Below are 16330 nucleotides of genomic sequence, written 5' to 3'. Positions count from 1 at the left end.
ATAAAGTTGGTTTTTAATAGCAAGAGTCATAAAAAGGACTCCTCTGTCAGTCAGTTTGGACCATGATTTTCAAAACACATATCATGCTCCCAAATGAAATACCCATGCACCTTTGAGCAAACCAAATCTCCACATGCACTGTGATATAAAATAGGGGCTGGGTGTCACACCAGTGATATCTCTCCATCATAAATGCTTAGTGCATCATAAATGCTAACTCCAACATTAAAAAAAAAACATTTGATCTCAATAGTTTCAAAATCAAGACATCTAGCTATTTAAGGCTAGCAACAAAGCAAGCTGATGTAATGCTCCTGACTGGACTGAGTGGGAATGAACACAGCTGTTTCATCGATAGTTCTACATAGTCTCAATAGGAGGGCTCAGAAACATGGAAGAAGGGAGCAATCAACCTTTGTGTGTCAGCTGTTATAGAGTGAGGTGCACACGGCTTCTTTGGATAATATTTGTTAGACCGGTGGGTGCCTTAATCAAATACCCAAAGCAGCAACATCACTTTTTACAGCATTTTCCATGGGAGAACAATACATGCAGATATTTTACCCTGTAGCAGGCGCTAAAATACATTTAAATTGGTCCAACTGCTAATAAACTTAGCCACAAAGAGAGAAAGAAAGGGATTAAAACGAGTTTGCCCATCTTTTCTGTCTAACTCTGGCCTAGTTAAACTGACCTAACAATGCTATTTTTCTTCCTCTCAAAATCTGCAGTGGGTGAATCAAATGTGAAAGCAAGATCAATTCTGTTCCAAGACAGTAAATGAGCTTTAGCTCAGACTTGTTTCAATTTATGGAGAGAATCCAACTATACCAGCTTTAAGTGTATTCTTAGCCCAGCTATGAAACTATACTATAGCACTATGGAAACAGTATACAATCTTTGTTGTTGTTGCCCACATTTGTTTATAATATAGAAGGGTTTATAATACAGAACATGCCTTGTTTCTCAAGTGTGCACCAGATTCTATATTTGTATTTCGAGATGGCAATATTAATTACACAAGGCTATCAAAACAGCTATTTACTTCGATAGCATATAAATATAATTACTGCAAAACTGATAGTCTGATAGAAGGAATACAGCATTTAACATTTTTTCATAGAAAGAATAACTTTGATGTGAATTAAGTTATTTCACTTGATCAAATGAATGCAACTTTTATACTGCAAGCTATAGGTTTAGAAGAATGCACACAATTCAGCTTCATTAAAATAAACAGTTTTACTAAGAGAAATTCATTTTCAGAAAATGCTGCCACGAAACCTTTAAAATGGTTCAATTGTTCTGAACATGGCCGACAGTGCTTATGCACATGGTACTGGAAATCCTGGGTAGATTTCTCTTGGTGTATCTACTAGGGGTATGCTTCAGATTTCTCTGAATCCCAAACCAAATCAGCATGATCGGAGAGATTTGGGACATGTCCAAATTGAAGTAGGACTCCTCCGAAGCAGACCAAATCTGAACCCTCCCATTTGGAAGGTCACAGAGTCCCAGACAAAAATTGAGAAATTTCCCCTCAAGCTTTCCATGTAAGGAAAACCCTAGGGTGGCGAGAGGTAGAGGAGAGGGTAAAGTTTTGTGACTGACAGCTCTAGCTTCTAATCACAGTGGAAGATTTTTATCAGGGGTCCCAATCCCAGTGCTTTGGGGAAGGGATGTTGAAGTAATATATCCAGGACTGTTTCAGTGCTATTTGCTAGTTCTCTCTCCCAGGAAAAGGAACATTAAATTAGTTTTTGTGAACTCCGTGGGACCTGGAAGGAAGTAGCACTGGATGTTCAAGTCCTTCTGCCTCTGCCACTCATGCTCCACATCCTTCATCCACCCCTGTCCTATTGTACTTTGAGACATTGGTACCAACTGAACAGAAAACAAAGAACCCTTAAACGGTTTTTCATTCATGATAACTCCCTATCCCCTGCCCCTATCCTTCTGAAATTTGGCAAGTTTCCTGCCTAGGGGAACCTCTATGATGAATGCCACTTTCATACAAATTGCCAAAACACAAAATGAAGCACTGAGGGAGAAAACAGAAACTAATCACTCCCCCCTCCATGAAATTTTTTTGAAGACTCCCCTTCTACAATTAACCACTGTACCTATCCCGCCAAAAAATTTCAGGTTTCTTATCCAGCACCACCACTATGCTGTATGCCATTTTCAAAACAATTGCCCAGAAAGAAGTAGGGAGATAGGCACACATTTTTGGGGAACTTCAACAAACTGTAAAAGTTGCTTTGGCACAAAACCCATCTAAACCTTGGCAGGCTTGAGCCCTTCTGAGTGAGTTCCCCTGGGACTTGGGAACAGAAGAGAAGTACGCTCTGTCTACTGCCATCAGCCAGGGGACTTGGTCCACTGGAAGGCTGCACCCCCTGGTTCCCAGGACTAACATCAAGAGGGGGACCAACCTGGCCCATCTATCAGCCAAAGATGGAGCAGAACACTTGAGGAAAGACCACTCTGGCCCCATCCGTTGGCCTAAGAAACAAGAGCCTTATTCAAGCAAGAACACCAGCAAGGGAAGATCAGCCTGGCCCAAAGTGCATTTAAATGCCTGCTTGTAGTTCACCACCTTGTTTTAGCCTTGAAAAACTTATCTCTCCCCTCTTTCTTTCCCCTCCCCTTCCCTTCTATGTCTTGTCAACCTGATGGTAGGGCCTCTCTCTCTTTTTTACTGATGGGAGCCACTTTGGGAGACCATGGGCCAGTTTGTATGTCACAGTAAGCCAGCTGCCATTTTGAATATGCAATTCATGGTTTGTTATAGGGTTATCCGAGGGTTGTTTAACCCTCAAATAACCCACATGTCTGGGTGCACAGAACACAAGGAGCTGCGACACACCGCTGCTGTGACTTGCATATTCAAAATGGTAGCTGGCACATGTCACAGAGCTGCCCAGGTTAATTAATGGACAATGACTTACCGTGATGTGTGAACCAAGTCAATAACTATCTAAAAAGTGGGATAAAAAGACAGTAAATATCTTACTGTAACTGGTTTTTTTAGCTCCTTTAAACTGTTTTCAAATTCTGTATGTTAAAGCATTTTTATTATAAGAAGAGAACATAAAAAGAGCAACGCTGGATTAGAACAAGGGTCCATCTAGTCTAGCATTCTGTTCACACAGAATTATGTTTCATTTTGTAATTTTTGTGAAGCTCCCAGAGAGCTTTGGTTATTGGGAGGTATAGAAATATATAAATGAAATGAAATAAATAAATTTTCTTCTAATTCTGCTGAGAAATAAAAGTTATCAGGAGTTCTTTTTTAAAAAAAACACCAAAGTTTAGAAGTAGGGATGTACGGATTCCCCACCTTCTGATCCAGTGGGGACTCCACTAGCCGGGAGGGGGGGGGCGCAATCCGTCCCCCCACCTCCGGAATCCTCCGGAGTGGCTCCACTCCAGGAGGATTCCGCAGAGCTGCACATCGGCTCCGTACCGCTGGCAAATCGCTGGGAGACACACAGCCGCAAATGGCATAGCGGATGCCACTTGCAACCGTAAAGCTCTTGAGTTTAACCTAAATGCAGCCGTAAACAGCTGCAATTAGGTTAATCTAAGGGCTTTACGGCTGCAAGTGGCGTCCAATACACCATTTGTATCTGTTTTTTCCTGCGATAGGCTAGCCGTTTACGGCTGCATTTAGGTTAAACTCAGCACTTTACGGCCGCAAGTGGCATCCACTATGCCATTTGCGACTGTGTATCTCCCAGCAATACGGAGCCAGTGTGCCGTTCCGCCGGCAATCCTCCTGGAGTGGAGGTAAGTGATCTGTTCTGCCGTGGATTCCGGAGGCTGGATTCCGAAGAATCCAGCCTCATTTGAGTCGGCAGCAGAATTCTCCAACATCCCTATTTAGAAGTATCCAGTACCACCCACCCCTCTATTTGTCAGAAATTTTGCAGGTTTCATTCCCTCACAAGGGGCTACTGTGTTTACTGTCGAGTGCCCAGTCCCTGGGTTCCTTTGTACTCAAATGGCCCAGTTATATTTCCAGTCAAACACCTTTATTATGCAAACTACAGACAGATGAGCTTTGCCTCAGGCTGCAGACACAATCCACATTCAGCAATTAGGAGCAGACTTCACTAGCTGGCTTTTCATAAAACAGAACTAAGGTACAGGTAGGTATCTCGGGATACAGCACTATGGAAGAGAGTTGTAAGGAAACTGTCAAGGGCTGCTCCAAGTGTCCTGTCATAACCTATGTGGGCTACCAAGTCCCGCCTTCAATGCAGGTCTTTCCAGTGGGTTGCCTCTGGGCTGCAAGCCTCTTACCTCAGGACCCTATGTTGTTCCTCCCTTCTCAGCTGACGTCACCCCCTTGGGTTCTTTATTCCCTGTCCTTTCTCCTCATTAGAATCCTGCATTCCCATGTGTTCAAAGGGCCCTGGGTACCATCCCCCAGAAGATTAAGCTGCAGCTGGGCATCCTCCTCTTTGTCACAGTGATTCTCACCGATCTGCTTCTGCAGCCTTGGCACCTTGAAGGCACCGTCCCCCTCCCCCTCCCTGACTGATTCAGAATTAGTTCCAATATCTTCTTGGGATACATCTGAAGAGGTGCTGGTCCCAATTGCTACACTTACATTATAGTAAATGGTTGTTTTCCAATGAATGGGAGGCATAAAGCTCTGGATTCCCAAATCTAGATTCACATTTGGATCTGAGTCAAATTGGGGAGCCTCTGAATTGATCCAAGGTTAATCAGGCCATTTTACAAATCGAGATCTGAACCAAATTGTGTGGGCGGTGCACATCCCTAATACTTTTGTCTACGCCTGTGGTACAGCAAGATAAGTGAATGCATCTAATTAATTTTAAGTACGATACTTAAGGTGGAACTAGGCATGGTGACAAACATGGGATTGCTTCCCAAAATGAAAACCCTGTATGGAATTCCTCATCTTCACCTTAACATGTTCCCCTCTACTCAGCACTGGTTAGGCCTCATCTGGAGTACTGTGTCCCGTTCTGGGCTCCACACTTTAAGAAGGATTCAGACCAAGTGGAGAGGGTTCAGAGGAGGGCAACGAAGATGATCAGGGGACTGGAAACAAAGCCCTATGAAGAGAGACTGAAAGCACTGGACATGTTTACCCTTGAGAAGAGAAGACTGAGGGGAGATAGGATAGCGCTGTTCAAATACTTGAAAGGTAGCCACAGAGAGGAAGGCCAGGATCTCTTCTCCATCATCCCAGAATGCAGGACACAGAATAATGGGCTCAAGTTACAGGAAGCCAGATTCCGGCTGAACATCAGGAAAAACTTCCTGACTGTTAGAGCGATACGACAATGGAACCAATTACCTGGGGAGGCAGTGGGCTCTCCCACACTGGAGGCATTCAACATGAAGCTGGACAGCCACTTGTCAGGGATGCTTTGACTTGGATTCCTGCATTGAGCAGGGGGTTGGACTCGATGTTCTTATAGGCCCCTTCCAACCCTACTATTCTGTGATTCTATGTCATTAAAGATCCAGATACCATATCAGACACTTATTTGCCATCTTCACTTCCCAGAAGCCAACACTGTGGACTAGGCTCCTAACTGCCCTGCTCAGTTTGTATAAGACTCGAGTTCAGTGCCCTCAGTATGATGATGTCAATACCAAATTCTTTTTCCATCTGACTTGGTCCCTTGTCATCTCAGTGCTTAATGAAGCACATAGCTGTGAAGGCAAGCTGATTGGGCATGAATGTAGACAGATCTTCTGAATGTGCACTGATCTTCTGAATGTGCATAACATAGCAATGTCTTTTTATTTGGGCTTGGTTATCATGTTTCAAGCTTTAATGGACAGGAGGTCTGATTTTTTGGATTTTGTGAGTGAGGCAGGTTAGAAATGTGAATAAATAACATATTTTGTAAAAAGCTCAGCACCCATTGCCTAACAATATATTTTTGAACATGACATTGACTGAGTTGAAGTGCAAAATGCTTATCATTAATAGCTGTATTGATGGCACAACGTTTGAAAAATACACTGCTTTAATGACTGAACCAAGTATTTTCATATTCAGGACAGAAGAGTCATTCAGATTTATCAGCCCATTAACTTTATAAACATAGCATTAGCTGCTGTTTAGGTGTGATGTGGTGAATCTGTAATGAGAAATTCTTTATGTGGCATTTTATAATTAAATATCTCATGAACCATTTGTAAGGTCAACAGAGATTAATGTGAGATGTCAGGCAAGGTCACTGTGTGAATTCCTAAAGAATCACATCCTTCCTTACGGAGCAGAAATATCACAATTAATTGGCATTAAACACAACAGCAGGTAAGCATGTGATAAGAGTTTTACATGTTATATTAAAATCAATGAGGTGCTTGGTTATCAAAATAACTACTTTCTGGCTGTTACTGCAAATTAAGTTGCTGTATTCTGGCATATGATTTTTTTCATCTCTTCACTTTAAGCCAGGGCTTCTTAAACTTTTTCTTACTAAGGTTCTCTTTACATTGAAGGACATTTCTCTTTATTATACGCTGCTGTTCCTACAGATAGCGTAAAGCAGTTTACATTTGGTTTTCATGGGAAGGGCCACAAGTCAGTGGTAGAGTGCTTGCTTGAGCAGTAGGGCTGGGAATGATATTCCACTGAGATTCTAGAGAGCTGCTGCCAGTCAGAATAAAAATACTGAGTTAAATGGACCAATATTGGAGTCTGTATGAAGGCATCATTATTTGTTCCTAAGTGATCTCCCATCCAGGTAACTTACAGAGGTCAGACCTGCTTAGTTTCAGCAGCAGAACTGCATTGTATGTGTTCATTTGGTATCTTGCTGTGTAGCAAGGCATAGATAAGATAAAGGACTAGGGGTGTTCACTGATGTGATTCAGTTTGAACCCTGATTTGGATTCACCTCAGTTCAATTTGACTCAGGGCCAAATCCAAATCTTGATTAGAAAATCCAAAGCTTTGTACCTCCCATTCACTATACCTGGAAATAACACTTTTGCCGTTTGATCGGTTGGATGAAATTTGTAGGCATAGTAGCCCTTTGTGTGGGGATGAAACTGACGAAATTTCATACAAATAGGTATAGGGGTTTTTGTGCTCTACACGCACGCACACACACACGCCTTGAGTCACATTAGAAACATATGTGTAACTTCTGGTTCTCACTGCTTATAGAACAGGTGTTCCTTCCAGCGTCCCCAATAAATTTGCTTCTACTTGTGTCCATGTGTCATATACCTTTTCAATCTCTAACAGAAACTGTTCAATCGTACAAAGCCAAAATTAGATACAACAACCAAACCAAAAAATCTGGAAGATGGGGGAGGGGCATGACTCCCAGGTAAGAGTCACACTTACACAATTTATTGTTATTGGTTTGGATTTTTTGTCCAGGATATTTTTGATGCTGTTAGATAATGCAGAGAAGTTGCTCTTTTTCATACTGGTTCATGTTTTTAGAAATTCAGCCCTTCTGCTTGCAAATATGCAGACAGAACGTGCCTGATACATGCTGAATTCCTGGCACCCCCAAATCATCATGACTGAACAGCAAAGCATTAATACCAACAAGGCCTACATCAAGCAAACAAAGTTTGAGACTGAAATTTAAAAAAATGCACTTGTTTTGGTAACACAAGGTCTGATCCAGCAGCCAGAACTGGAAGAAATCTTACTTATTATCTGACTGCCATACACTATTCCCGTAACTCTGGCCAAGGTCTGCTGTAAACCTGGCTCTTGGCTATACCCTCCAGATGGCAGGTGGTGACTCAGATCACTGAATGCTCTTCCAGACAAAACATTCACTGCACATAAAAACTGGAATATCAAGGAGGAATTTCTAGCCTAGCCTTTCTTCCTGACGTGCCAGCTTTTTATTTGCGGGGATTTTCCTTTTCCTTTTTTTTGTATGGAATACCATTTCAGAGTGCAGGTTAAGCCTCAATGTGCAAATTAAATGGTGAGGATCTAGCACTTGGGTGTCTGTAGGGTCTGCTGCCTCACTTGGATACTTTAGAAAATTTCGTTCCAGTAGACTTCAATGCTGTGCAATTGTAAAAGTAGATCTCCTGAGCAAACACTGAAGAAAATATAAATGAATACTCCTGTACATCAGGAGTCATAAACAACTGGGTTCAAAAGGTAATGGAAATGGTGCCTCCAGCAACTACCTATAGGCAGTTAATGAGGCCCACTTCCCACACCCAATAGTGACTTCAGAAGCATACTTATATTTATACACAAATATAAGTAACATGGTTATAAACAACCTACTTTGTAATATGAAAGCTAGCTCATCACCTGAAATTTAACATATGTTGATTCTCACATATGGATTTTTTTTTTTTTTTTTTGCCATCTAGGTTTGGAGGTCCACCAGCTATTCATGTATTGACTGGTGTGTAAATGATTGGAAGTTACATTGTCCTGGCTCACTGAATTCGACCTTCTTTCAGAAGAGCCAGGGGTCAGGACCTCCATGTTTAATTGCCAGCCATTCCACCAGAGGATGCTATGGGACAGTAATGTTAACTTGTGTCAGTTAATATAACAAACCTATTTTTATTAATTTTGCCAATCACTTTGAGAGCTTACTTAGCTAAAAAGCAACTAATAAAGCAGCAGAAAATATCACAGTGGTTTACAAAAATCTACATTGTTAACACACAGGAAAATCCAAATAGAGAAATGCAAGGCAGTGGTTAATGAGAAATGATCCCACATATGGTCCACTTCACAGGACAGAACTTTGAGGGTTGTCGAACAAGCATGGTGGACATGAAGCCAATTGTGCAAGACTCCTTCCATGTGATTTTGTTGCACACATCTGGTGAGTGAAAAAAGCCACGGTGGGAAAAAATGGTTATCTGAATCCACCTTTACCTCATTCTTCAACCAGTCACTAATCCCCAATCATGTTTTTTTAAGTATTGAGCAGTTTTGAAAGACAGTTTCGGATGCCAATTTGGTTTTTTAATTCTTATCCCTTAGCAGGGATAAGAAGAAGCATTCAAGTATTTGTGGTTTGCATGCTGAAACCTGTTTACCAAATGAACATGGTCTACTACAAGCATTATCCAGAGTTCACTTGTGATAAGGGGCAGCCAATATTTTCAATCCTAAAGGGACCTGTGGTATCATACATTTGCAGTTGTATTTGAGGGAGCTTATGCTCTTCCTTACGAGGGAGCAGCAGTTGAGGGAGAAGGCAAAGGGGTCAAACAAATGTGATTATAGAGAGGCAACACTCAGTCTCTCCGAGAACTACAATTAATGATAAGTAACCTCACCCTGTCAAGATGTTCTTTATGCATTTCCATTGTGGGGGAAGGACCTGGCTGAGAGTGAGTGCAAACGCCAACACAACAGACTGTTTAGCACTGATTATAGCCCAGCCTTCACAAATAAACCTGAGATTGTAAAAGGTGAAAATGTAATGCTGTATGCAAAAGTCTACATCAAACCTCTCAGCACTCTCCACCATTTTTTTACAATGGAGATATTACAAAGAAACATGACCTTTTTCTGAAAACAAAACCAGCAGCTTCTGATATCCAAACAAGGGAAATTTATGTAAAGACAACTGGTGGTGATACAAAAATTACAAAACATAAAATAGAGTACATAGATGTTTTCCCAAAAGGGTGAGCCCTGATGTTTATATTGTGAGAATTAAACAGGAAGTGAACTGATCTCAATATCCACTCCAGATGGTGATGATGATGATGATGAAGATGAAGAAGAAGATGATTAATTCAGAAGGAGGAGGGGGAGGGCAAGAGTAAGGGTGAGTAAACTATTGGGACAGACAACACACTGAAGGTTTTCTAGTGGAAAGGTCTTTATATACAGTTGCTCTCAGGCCAGAGATCCAGAAGAACAGCAGTGCTCAATAATTCTGCCTCCATCCCACCCCCAACCCCTCATTCAGTGATTTATAGTAGCCATGTTCAGGCATGCACCTGAATTCATGAGGGATAAAAGTGTCTAGAGGGACAGGGCCTGCACATGCTAGGCTCACCCTCAACGTCTCCATGCAGGCCAGGCCTCACCCCCTCAGTTCAGACCTTGCTGTGTTGAGTGAACATGAGCAGAACTCCTCTTCAGACCTCTTTGCCCAACGTGGGGAGGTTGGGAACTGAGGGGTGGGCCAGCATGCATGGCTCCAACCACCTACACATTTTTAGCCCTCACAAGTTCAGGTGAATGCCTGAACAGGGCTATTGTGAAAAAAGGAAGAGAGGAGGACTTGACTTGGGGATGATATTACTACCACATGGGAATAGCTAATTTTAGAAATCTTAATCCTTGTTACCAACAAACCCAGGTATTGAAGCTTACTACTTCATGGACAGAAGATCTAAAAGCTGAAACAGGCACTGACTCTCAGTATGGGGGTGGGAGGATCTGTAGAATTTAATGTTTGACATTCAGTTTGGCCTGTGTGAATAAAAGAGGAGAAGGAACTAAGTGATATCTGCATTGAGAATTAACAATGAGACAAAAAGTGCATCTGGACTGAAAGCATACAGACGTCAAAGAGCGCTCAGCTTTATTAGATTCTATACAATGAAGGAGTATCATGGTAACTTTTAGGAATTTATCCAAGGCCACTAGACTGTAGAATCCTTTTGGCAATTACTACAATATCCATAAACAGGGGAAAGAAAAATGAGTAACTTCCCTGAGGTTTGGGTAGACACACAAAGGCTTCTGGCATAATTATTTTCTGCATTTCACTGGTTTTATAAGGTACCCTTGGTATGAAAGGTGGGATTGTCACAATTCTAGATCCAGTTGCTTTCAAGTTTATAAAGAACAAAGAGGGAGCAGGAAAAAAGCAGCAGAAAAGACAAGACAGCACTCTACAAATACATCAGTGGGGTAACTCAACAGAAGGATGATTGCTAGAGGAAGCATTGGTTCAAGAGCTAACGGTTACAATCTGGTCATAAATTTAGGCTGGAAGCCTGTAAAAATAAAAATAAATCTTGGGAAGTGTGAAATTATAGTATGGTCTCCCTGCAACAGTTCTAAGAGAAAAGAGCATCAATGGGTTCAAGGCAGAGTTCCTTAGTTTATGAAGGTTATTTTGGTTTTTCTATTCAGGCGAGTCAGTTGTGATGTTCTGGATTTGAAAAGTATCTCTTTCTTCCTTTTCTGTCATATGTAATTTTAGTCACTCTGGGGCACTGAGAATGACTACAATTACAGAGGTTATGTTGGGTGATGCAGAGTTGAGCCCAATATAATATACTTTTGGGATGACTTGAATGGGACAGAGCCAGGGTCTTGATAAAAACTATATTGGGGTGGGAAAGAATCTTCTCACAGGGAAAAAGGCAAGACAACTGCAGGGAGGTGTAAGAGAATGGGGCTGCCTGCCCTTGTAATAAGGGGTTTGCTCCTGTTGCTTGAATAGTCGGAAAACTATGTGCCTGCAGGAACCTTTCAGCAGTCTACCTGCACGTGATTGTTTGATTGATCAATGTTGCAACTTCAACAGATGCTCTTAAAATACACTGACTTTCTGCAATTTTATCTTAAATATATCCAACAGTACATTTTGAGCCTTTCTGTGAATCATGATCACCTCCACCCCAACTAAAATATTATCTCCTCCATCCCACTGAAACCTGAAGTGCTATCCTCAAGGCAAACGTGTCGACAGAACCTGCCTTTGGTTAGGAAACAGCCTGTGTTCCTTTAAGAGCACTATAATATTATACATGCATATGCAAATATATGCACAAGCTCAACAATGACTAATTGGTAAACTCTGTAAATATTTAAAATAATTCTAAGGTTTTAGGAATTTAGTTCACTTGATTTGCACCAGAAAATTATTTTCTGGCATTTGCACATTGAAAAATCTACCTTCAATTGTTCTTTATTCCATTTAGATTATTTATAACTATCAGTCAAGACATAAGCCCATTTCAGTTGTAACAGGAAACCATGGTTTTGCTCTATGAGAATGAGCTAGGATGATCCACTGAAACTTGCATCCCCGCTTTCCTCTCACTTTCTTTTATGCACCAGAGTTTTTGACTGAAAGCAGATCTTTTGATTTTTTACTATGTTTTTTTAACTATGACTATTGAGAACAAAGCCAGGATTCTGGCTTGCTCTCATTAATCATAGTTTAAAGAAACCACAGTTCTCTTGACTTTGACATCGCAGGAAACTACTGTTAGTCTAAAATAGAAAACATCTGCTCTCTGTCTCCTCTGGTGCAAGAATGAAGAAAAGGGAGGGGGAAGATGAAAGCTCAACCTTGCTGTGGCTAGTTCCCATAGTGGGAAAACACGATTTCCTATTACATGGCTGATATGGGCCATAACGTAACAGAACATACGACGCAGTGCACCTTTAGGAAAACAGCTCACTTAAGGCAGAAGGAGAAAGATACTTACAAGTATGCCTTGCCAAAGAATAGTTGGATCCACCGCTTGTTGAACCAAACCCTTCAGGAATTTGGCTAGAACTGCGAGGTCTGGTCAGCAACTTTGGAGGTTCAATTTCTGCTCCAAACTCTGCTCCAATTACTCCTAGTAGAACAATAGCAGTAGCTTGCTTTCGCCTCTCTTCGTATGACATAGTTATTTTTTTCATTTGTGGAAGCCCAGACAGAGAACCTGCAATGCAACACAAATAACATTAAGATGATGATCAAGTATTTTATTATTTATTTATTTACAATATTTATATACTGCTCCACATCAAAAGATATGACGCCGGAAGATGAGCCCCTCAGGTCGGAAGGTGTCCAGTATGCTACTGGGGAAGAGCAGAGGGTATTTCCAAGTAGCGCCAGAAAGAGTGAATTGGCTGGGCCAAACCCGAAAGGACACTCAGCTGTGGATGTGTCTGGTGGTGAAAAGAAAATCCGATGCTGTAAAGAACAATATTGTTTAGGAACCTGGAATGTCAGATCAATGAATCAAGGTAAGCTGGAGGTGGTCAAACATGAGATGGCAAGATTGAACATCGACATCTTGGGAATCAGCGAACTAAAATGGACAGGCATGGGCGAATTTAATTCAGGTGACCATCACATCTACTATTGTGGACAACAATCCCTTAGAAGAAATGGAGTAGCACTCATAGTCAACAAAAGGGTGGGAAAAGCAGTACTGGGGTACAATCTTAAAAACGATAGAATGATCTCAGTACGAATCCAAGGCAAACCATTCAACATCACAGTAATTCAAGTCTATGCCCCAACCACTGAGGCCGAAGAAGCTGAGGTTGATCGGTTCTATGAAGACCTACAACACCTTCTAGAACTAACACCAAAAAAAGATGTCCTCTTCATCATAGGGGATTGGAATGCTAAAGTAGGAAGTCAAGAAATCACCGGGATAACAGGCAGGCATGGCCTTGGTGTACAAAACGAAGCAGGAGAAAAGCTAATAGAGTTTTGCCAAGAGAACATGCTGATCATAGCAAACACTCTTTTCCAACAGCACCTCTACACATGGACATCACCAGATGGTCAATATCGAAATCAGATTGATTATGTCCTTTGCAGCCAAAGATGGAGAAGCTCCATACAGTCAGTAAAAACAAGACCTGGAGCTGACTGTGGCTCAGATCATGAGCTGCTTCTTGCAAAATTTCGGCTTAAATTGAAGAACGTAGGGAAAACCACTAAACCGTTCAGGTATGACCTAAATCATATCCCTGATGAATATACAGTGGAGGTGAGGCATAGATTTCAGGGATTAGACCTGATAGACAGAGTGCCTGAGGAACTATGGACGGAGGTCCGTAACATTGTTCAGGAGGCAGCAACTCAATCCATCCCAAAGAAAAAGAAATGCAAGAAAGCCAAGTGGCTGTCTGATGAGGCTTTACAAGTAGCTCACGAAAGAAGGGCAGCGAAAAGCAAGGGAGAAAGGGGAAGATATACCCAACTGAATGCAGAGTTCCAGAGAATAGCAAGGAGAGACAAGAAGGCCTTCTTAAATGAACAATGCAAAGAAATCGAGGAAAACAACAGAATGGGAAAGACGAGAGATCTCTTCAAGAAAATTGGAGATCTCAAGGGAACGTTTTGTGCAAAGACGGGCATGATAAAGGACAAAGAAGGCAGGGACCTAACAGAAGCAGATGAGATTAAGAAGAGGTGGCAAGAATACACAGAAGAACTATACAGAAAAGATCTGAATGTCCCTGATAGCCATGATAGTGCGGTCACTGCACTTGAGCCGGACATCCTCGAGAGTGAAGTCAAGTGGGCCTTAGGAAGCATTAGTAACAACAAAGCTAGCGGAGATGACAGTATTCCAGCTGAGCCATTTAAAATCGTAAAAGATGATGCTGTTAAAGTGCTGCATTCAATATGCCAACAAACTTGGAACACTCAACAATGGCCGCAAGACTGGAAAAGGTCAGTTTACATTCCAATTCCAAAGAAGGGCAACGCCAAAGAGTGTTCAAACTACCGCACAATTGCGCTCATTTCACATACCAGCAAGGTGATGCTCAAAATCCTACAAGCTAGGCTTCAGCAGTATGCGAACCGAGAACTACCCGAAGTACAAGCTGGGTTTCGAAGAGGCAGAGGAACTAGAGATCAAATCGCCAATGTTCGCTGGATCATGGAGAAAGCAAGAGAATTCCAGAAAAACGTCTATTTCTGCTTCATTGACTACGCTAAAGCCTTTGATTGTGTGGATCACAACAAACTGTGGCAAATTCTGAAAGTGATGGGAGTACCAGACCACCTTACCTGTCTCCTGAGAAACCTGTACCAGGGTCAAGAAGCAACAGTAAGAACCAGACATGGAACGACCGATTGGTTCAAAATTGGGAAAGGAGTACGACAAGGCTGCATATTGTCACCCTGCTTATTTAACTTATATGCAGAGTACATCATGAGAAATGCCAGGTTGGATGAATCAGAGGTCGGAATTAAGATTGCTGGGAGAATTATCAACAACCTCCGATATGCAGACGATACCACCCTAATGGCAGAAAGAGAAGAGGATCTAAAGAGCCTCTTGTTGAGGGTGAAAGAGGAGAGTGCAAAAGCTGGTTTGAAACTCAACATTAAAAAAACTAAGATCGTGGCATCTGGCCCTATCACTTCCTGGCATATAGAAGGGGAAGAAATGGAAGCAGTGACAGATTTTACTTTCTTGGGCTCCAAGATCACCGCAGACGGTGACTGTAGCCATGAAATTAAAAGACGCTTGCTCCTTGGGAGGAAAGCTATGGCAAACCTAGACAGCATAGTAAGAAGCAGAGACATCACCTTGCCGACAAAGGTCCGTCTAATCAAAGCTATGGTTTTCCCAGTAGTAATGTATGGCTGTGAGAGCTGGACTATAAGGAAGGCTGAGCGCCGAAGAATTGATGCTTTCGAACTGTGGTGCTGGAGAAGACTCTTACGAGTCCCCTGGACTGCAAGGAGGTCAAATCAGTCCATCCTAAAGGAAATCAAGCCTGAGTGCTCATTGGAAGGACAGATACTGAAGCTGGAGCTCCAATATTTTGGCCACCTAATGCGAAGAGAAAACTCCCTGGAAAAGACCCTGATGCTGGGAAAGACTGAAGGCAAAAGGAGAAGGGGACGGCAGAGGATGAGATGGCTAGATAGCATCCCCGATGCAATGAATATGAACTTGAACACGTTCCAGGAGAGAGCGCAGGACAGGAAGGCCTGGCGTGCTATGGTCCATGGGGTCACGAAGAGTCGGACACGACTGAACGACTGAACAACAACAACCACATCAAAAGATTTCAGAGCGGTGAACAGCAAAGATAAAGGAATAAAACACCATGTTAAAACAGTTAAAACATTTTTTAAAGGTAAGTTCCAATAAGGCCAAATTTTAATAAACCACTGCTGGTCACTCAAGGAAGGCCTCTCGAAATAACAATGTCATCAAGAGGTGCCAGAAGGAACACAATGTTGGCACCTGGCTGACCTCGAGAGGCAGGGAGTTCCACAGGAAGGGGGCCACCACACTGAAGGCTCTTTTCCCGGAGGACTCCAACCAGGCCATGTGTCCATGTGGAGCCACCAGGAACATGCCCTCTGATGACCTCAGTGACCAGGCAGGTTGGTAAGGAAGGAGGTACTCTCTCAGGTATCCTGGTCCCAAGTTGTTTAGGGCTTTGTACACTAGTACTAATACCTTAAACCTGGCCCGGTAGTGAATAGGCAGCCAGTGCAGTTCCCTCAGCAAGGGGGTTGCATGCTGAAAAGGAGCAGCTCCTGACAACAGTCGAGCTGCTGCATTCTGCACTAGCTCCAGCTTCTGGACCAGCCTTAAGGGCAGCCCCACATAGAGTGCATTGCAGTAATCCAGTCCTGAGGTT

The 16330-nt window shown here is 42.3% G+C and overlaps 1 protein-coding gene across 7 annotated transcripts in view; it reads right to left on the bottom strand.

Moving 5' to 3' along the window:
• The window catches only part of WDR7 (WD repeat domain 7), a 307789-nt gene that overhangs the window by 119650 nt on the left and 171809 nt on the right, over positions 1 to 16330 (bottom strand). For all 7 annotated transcript variants that reach the window (XM_084832958.1, XM_084832957.1, XM_084832964.1 and 4 more), the window contains one exon: positions 12415 to 12636. In XM_084832958.1, coding sequence (XP_084689084.1) covers positions 12415 to 12636 — 222 coding nt within the window. The remainder of the gene's footprint in view (positions 1 to 12414; positions 12637 to 16330) is intronic.

Source organism: Heloderma suspectum, chromosome 2 (genome assembly GCF_057233095.1).
Source record: "Heloderma suspectum isolate Gila_16-S chromosome 2, 16-S_ref, whole genome shotgun sequence".
NCBI lineage: Eukaryota > Metazoa > Chordata > Lepidosauria > Squamata > Helodermatidae > Heloderma > Heloderma suspectum.
Note: the sequence above shows the minus strand (reverse complement) of the source record. Positions and strands in the feature narration are given on the sequence as shown.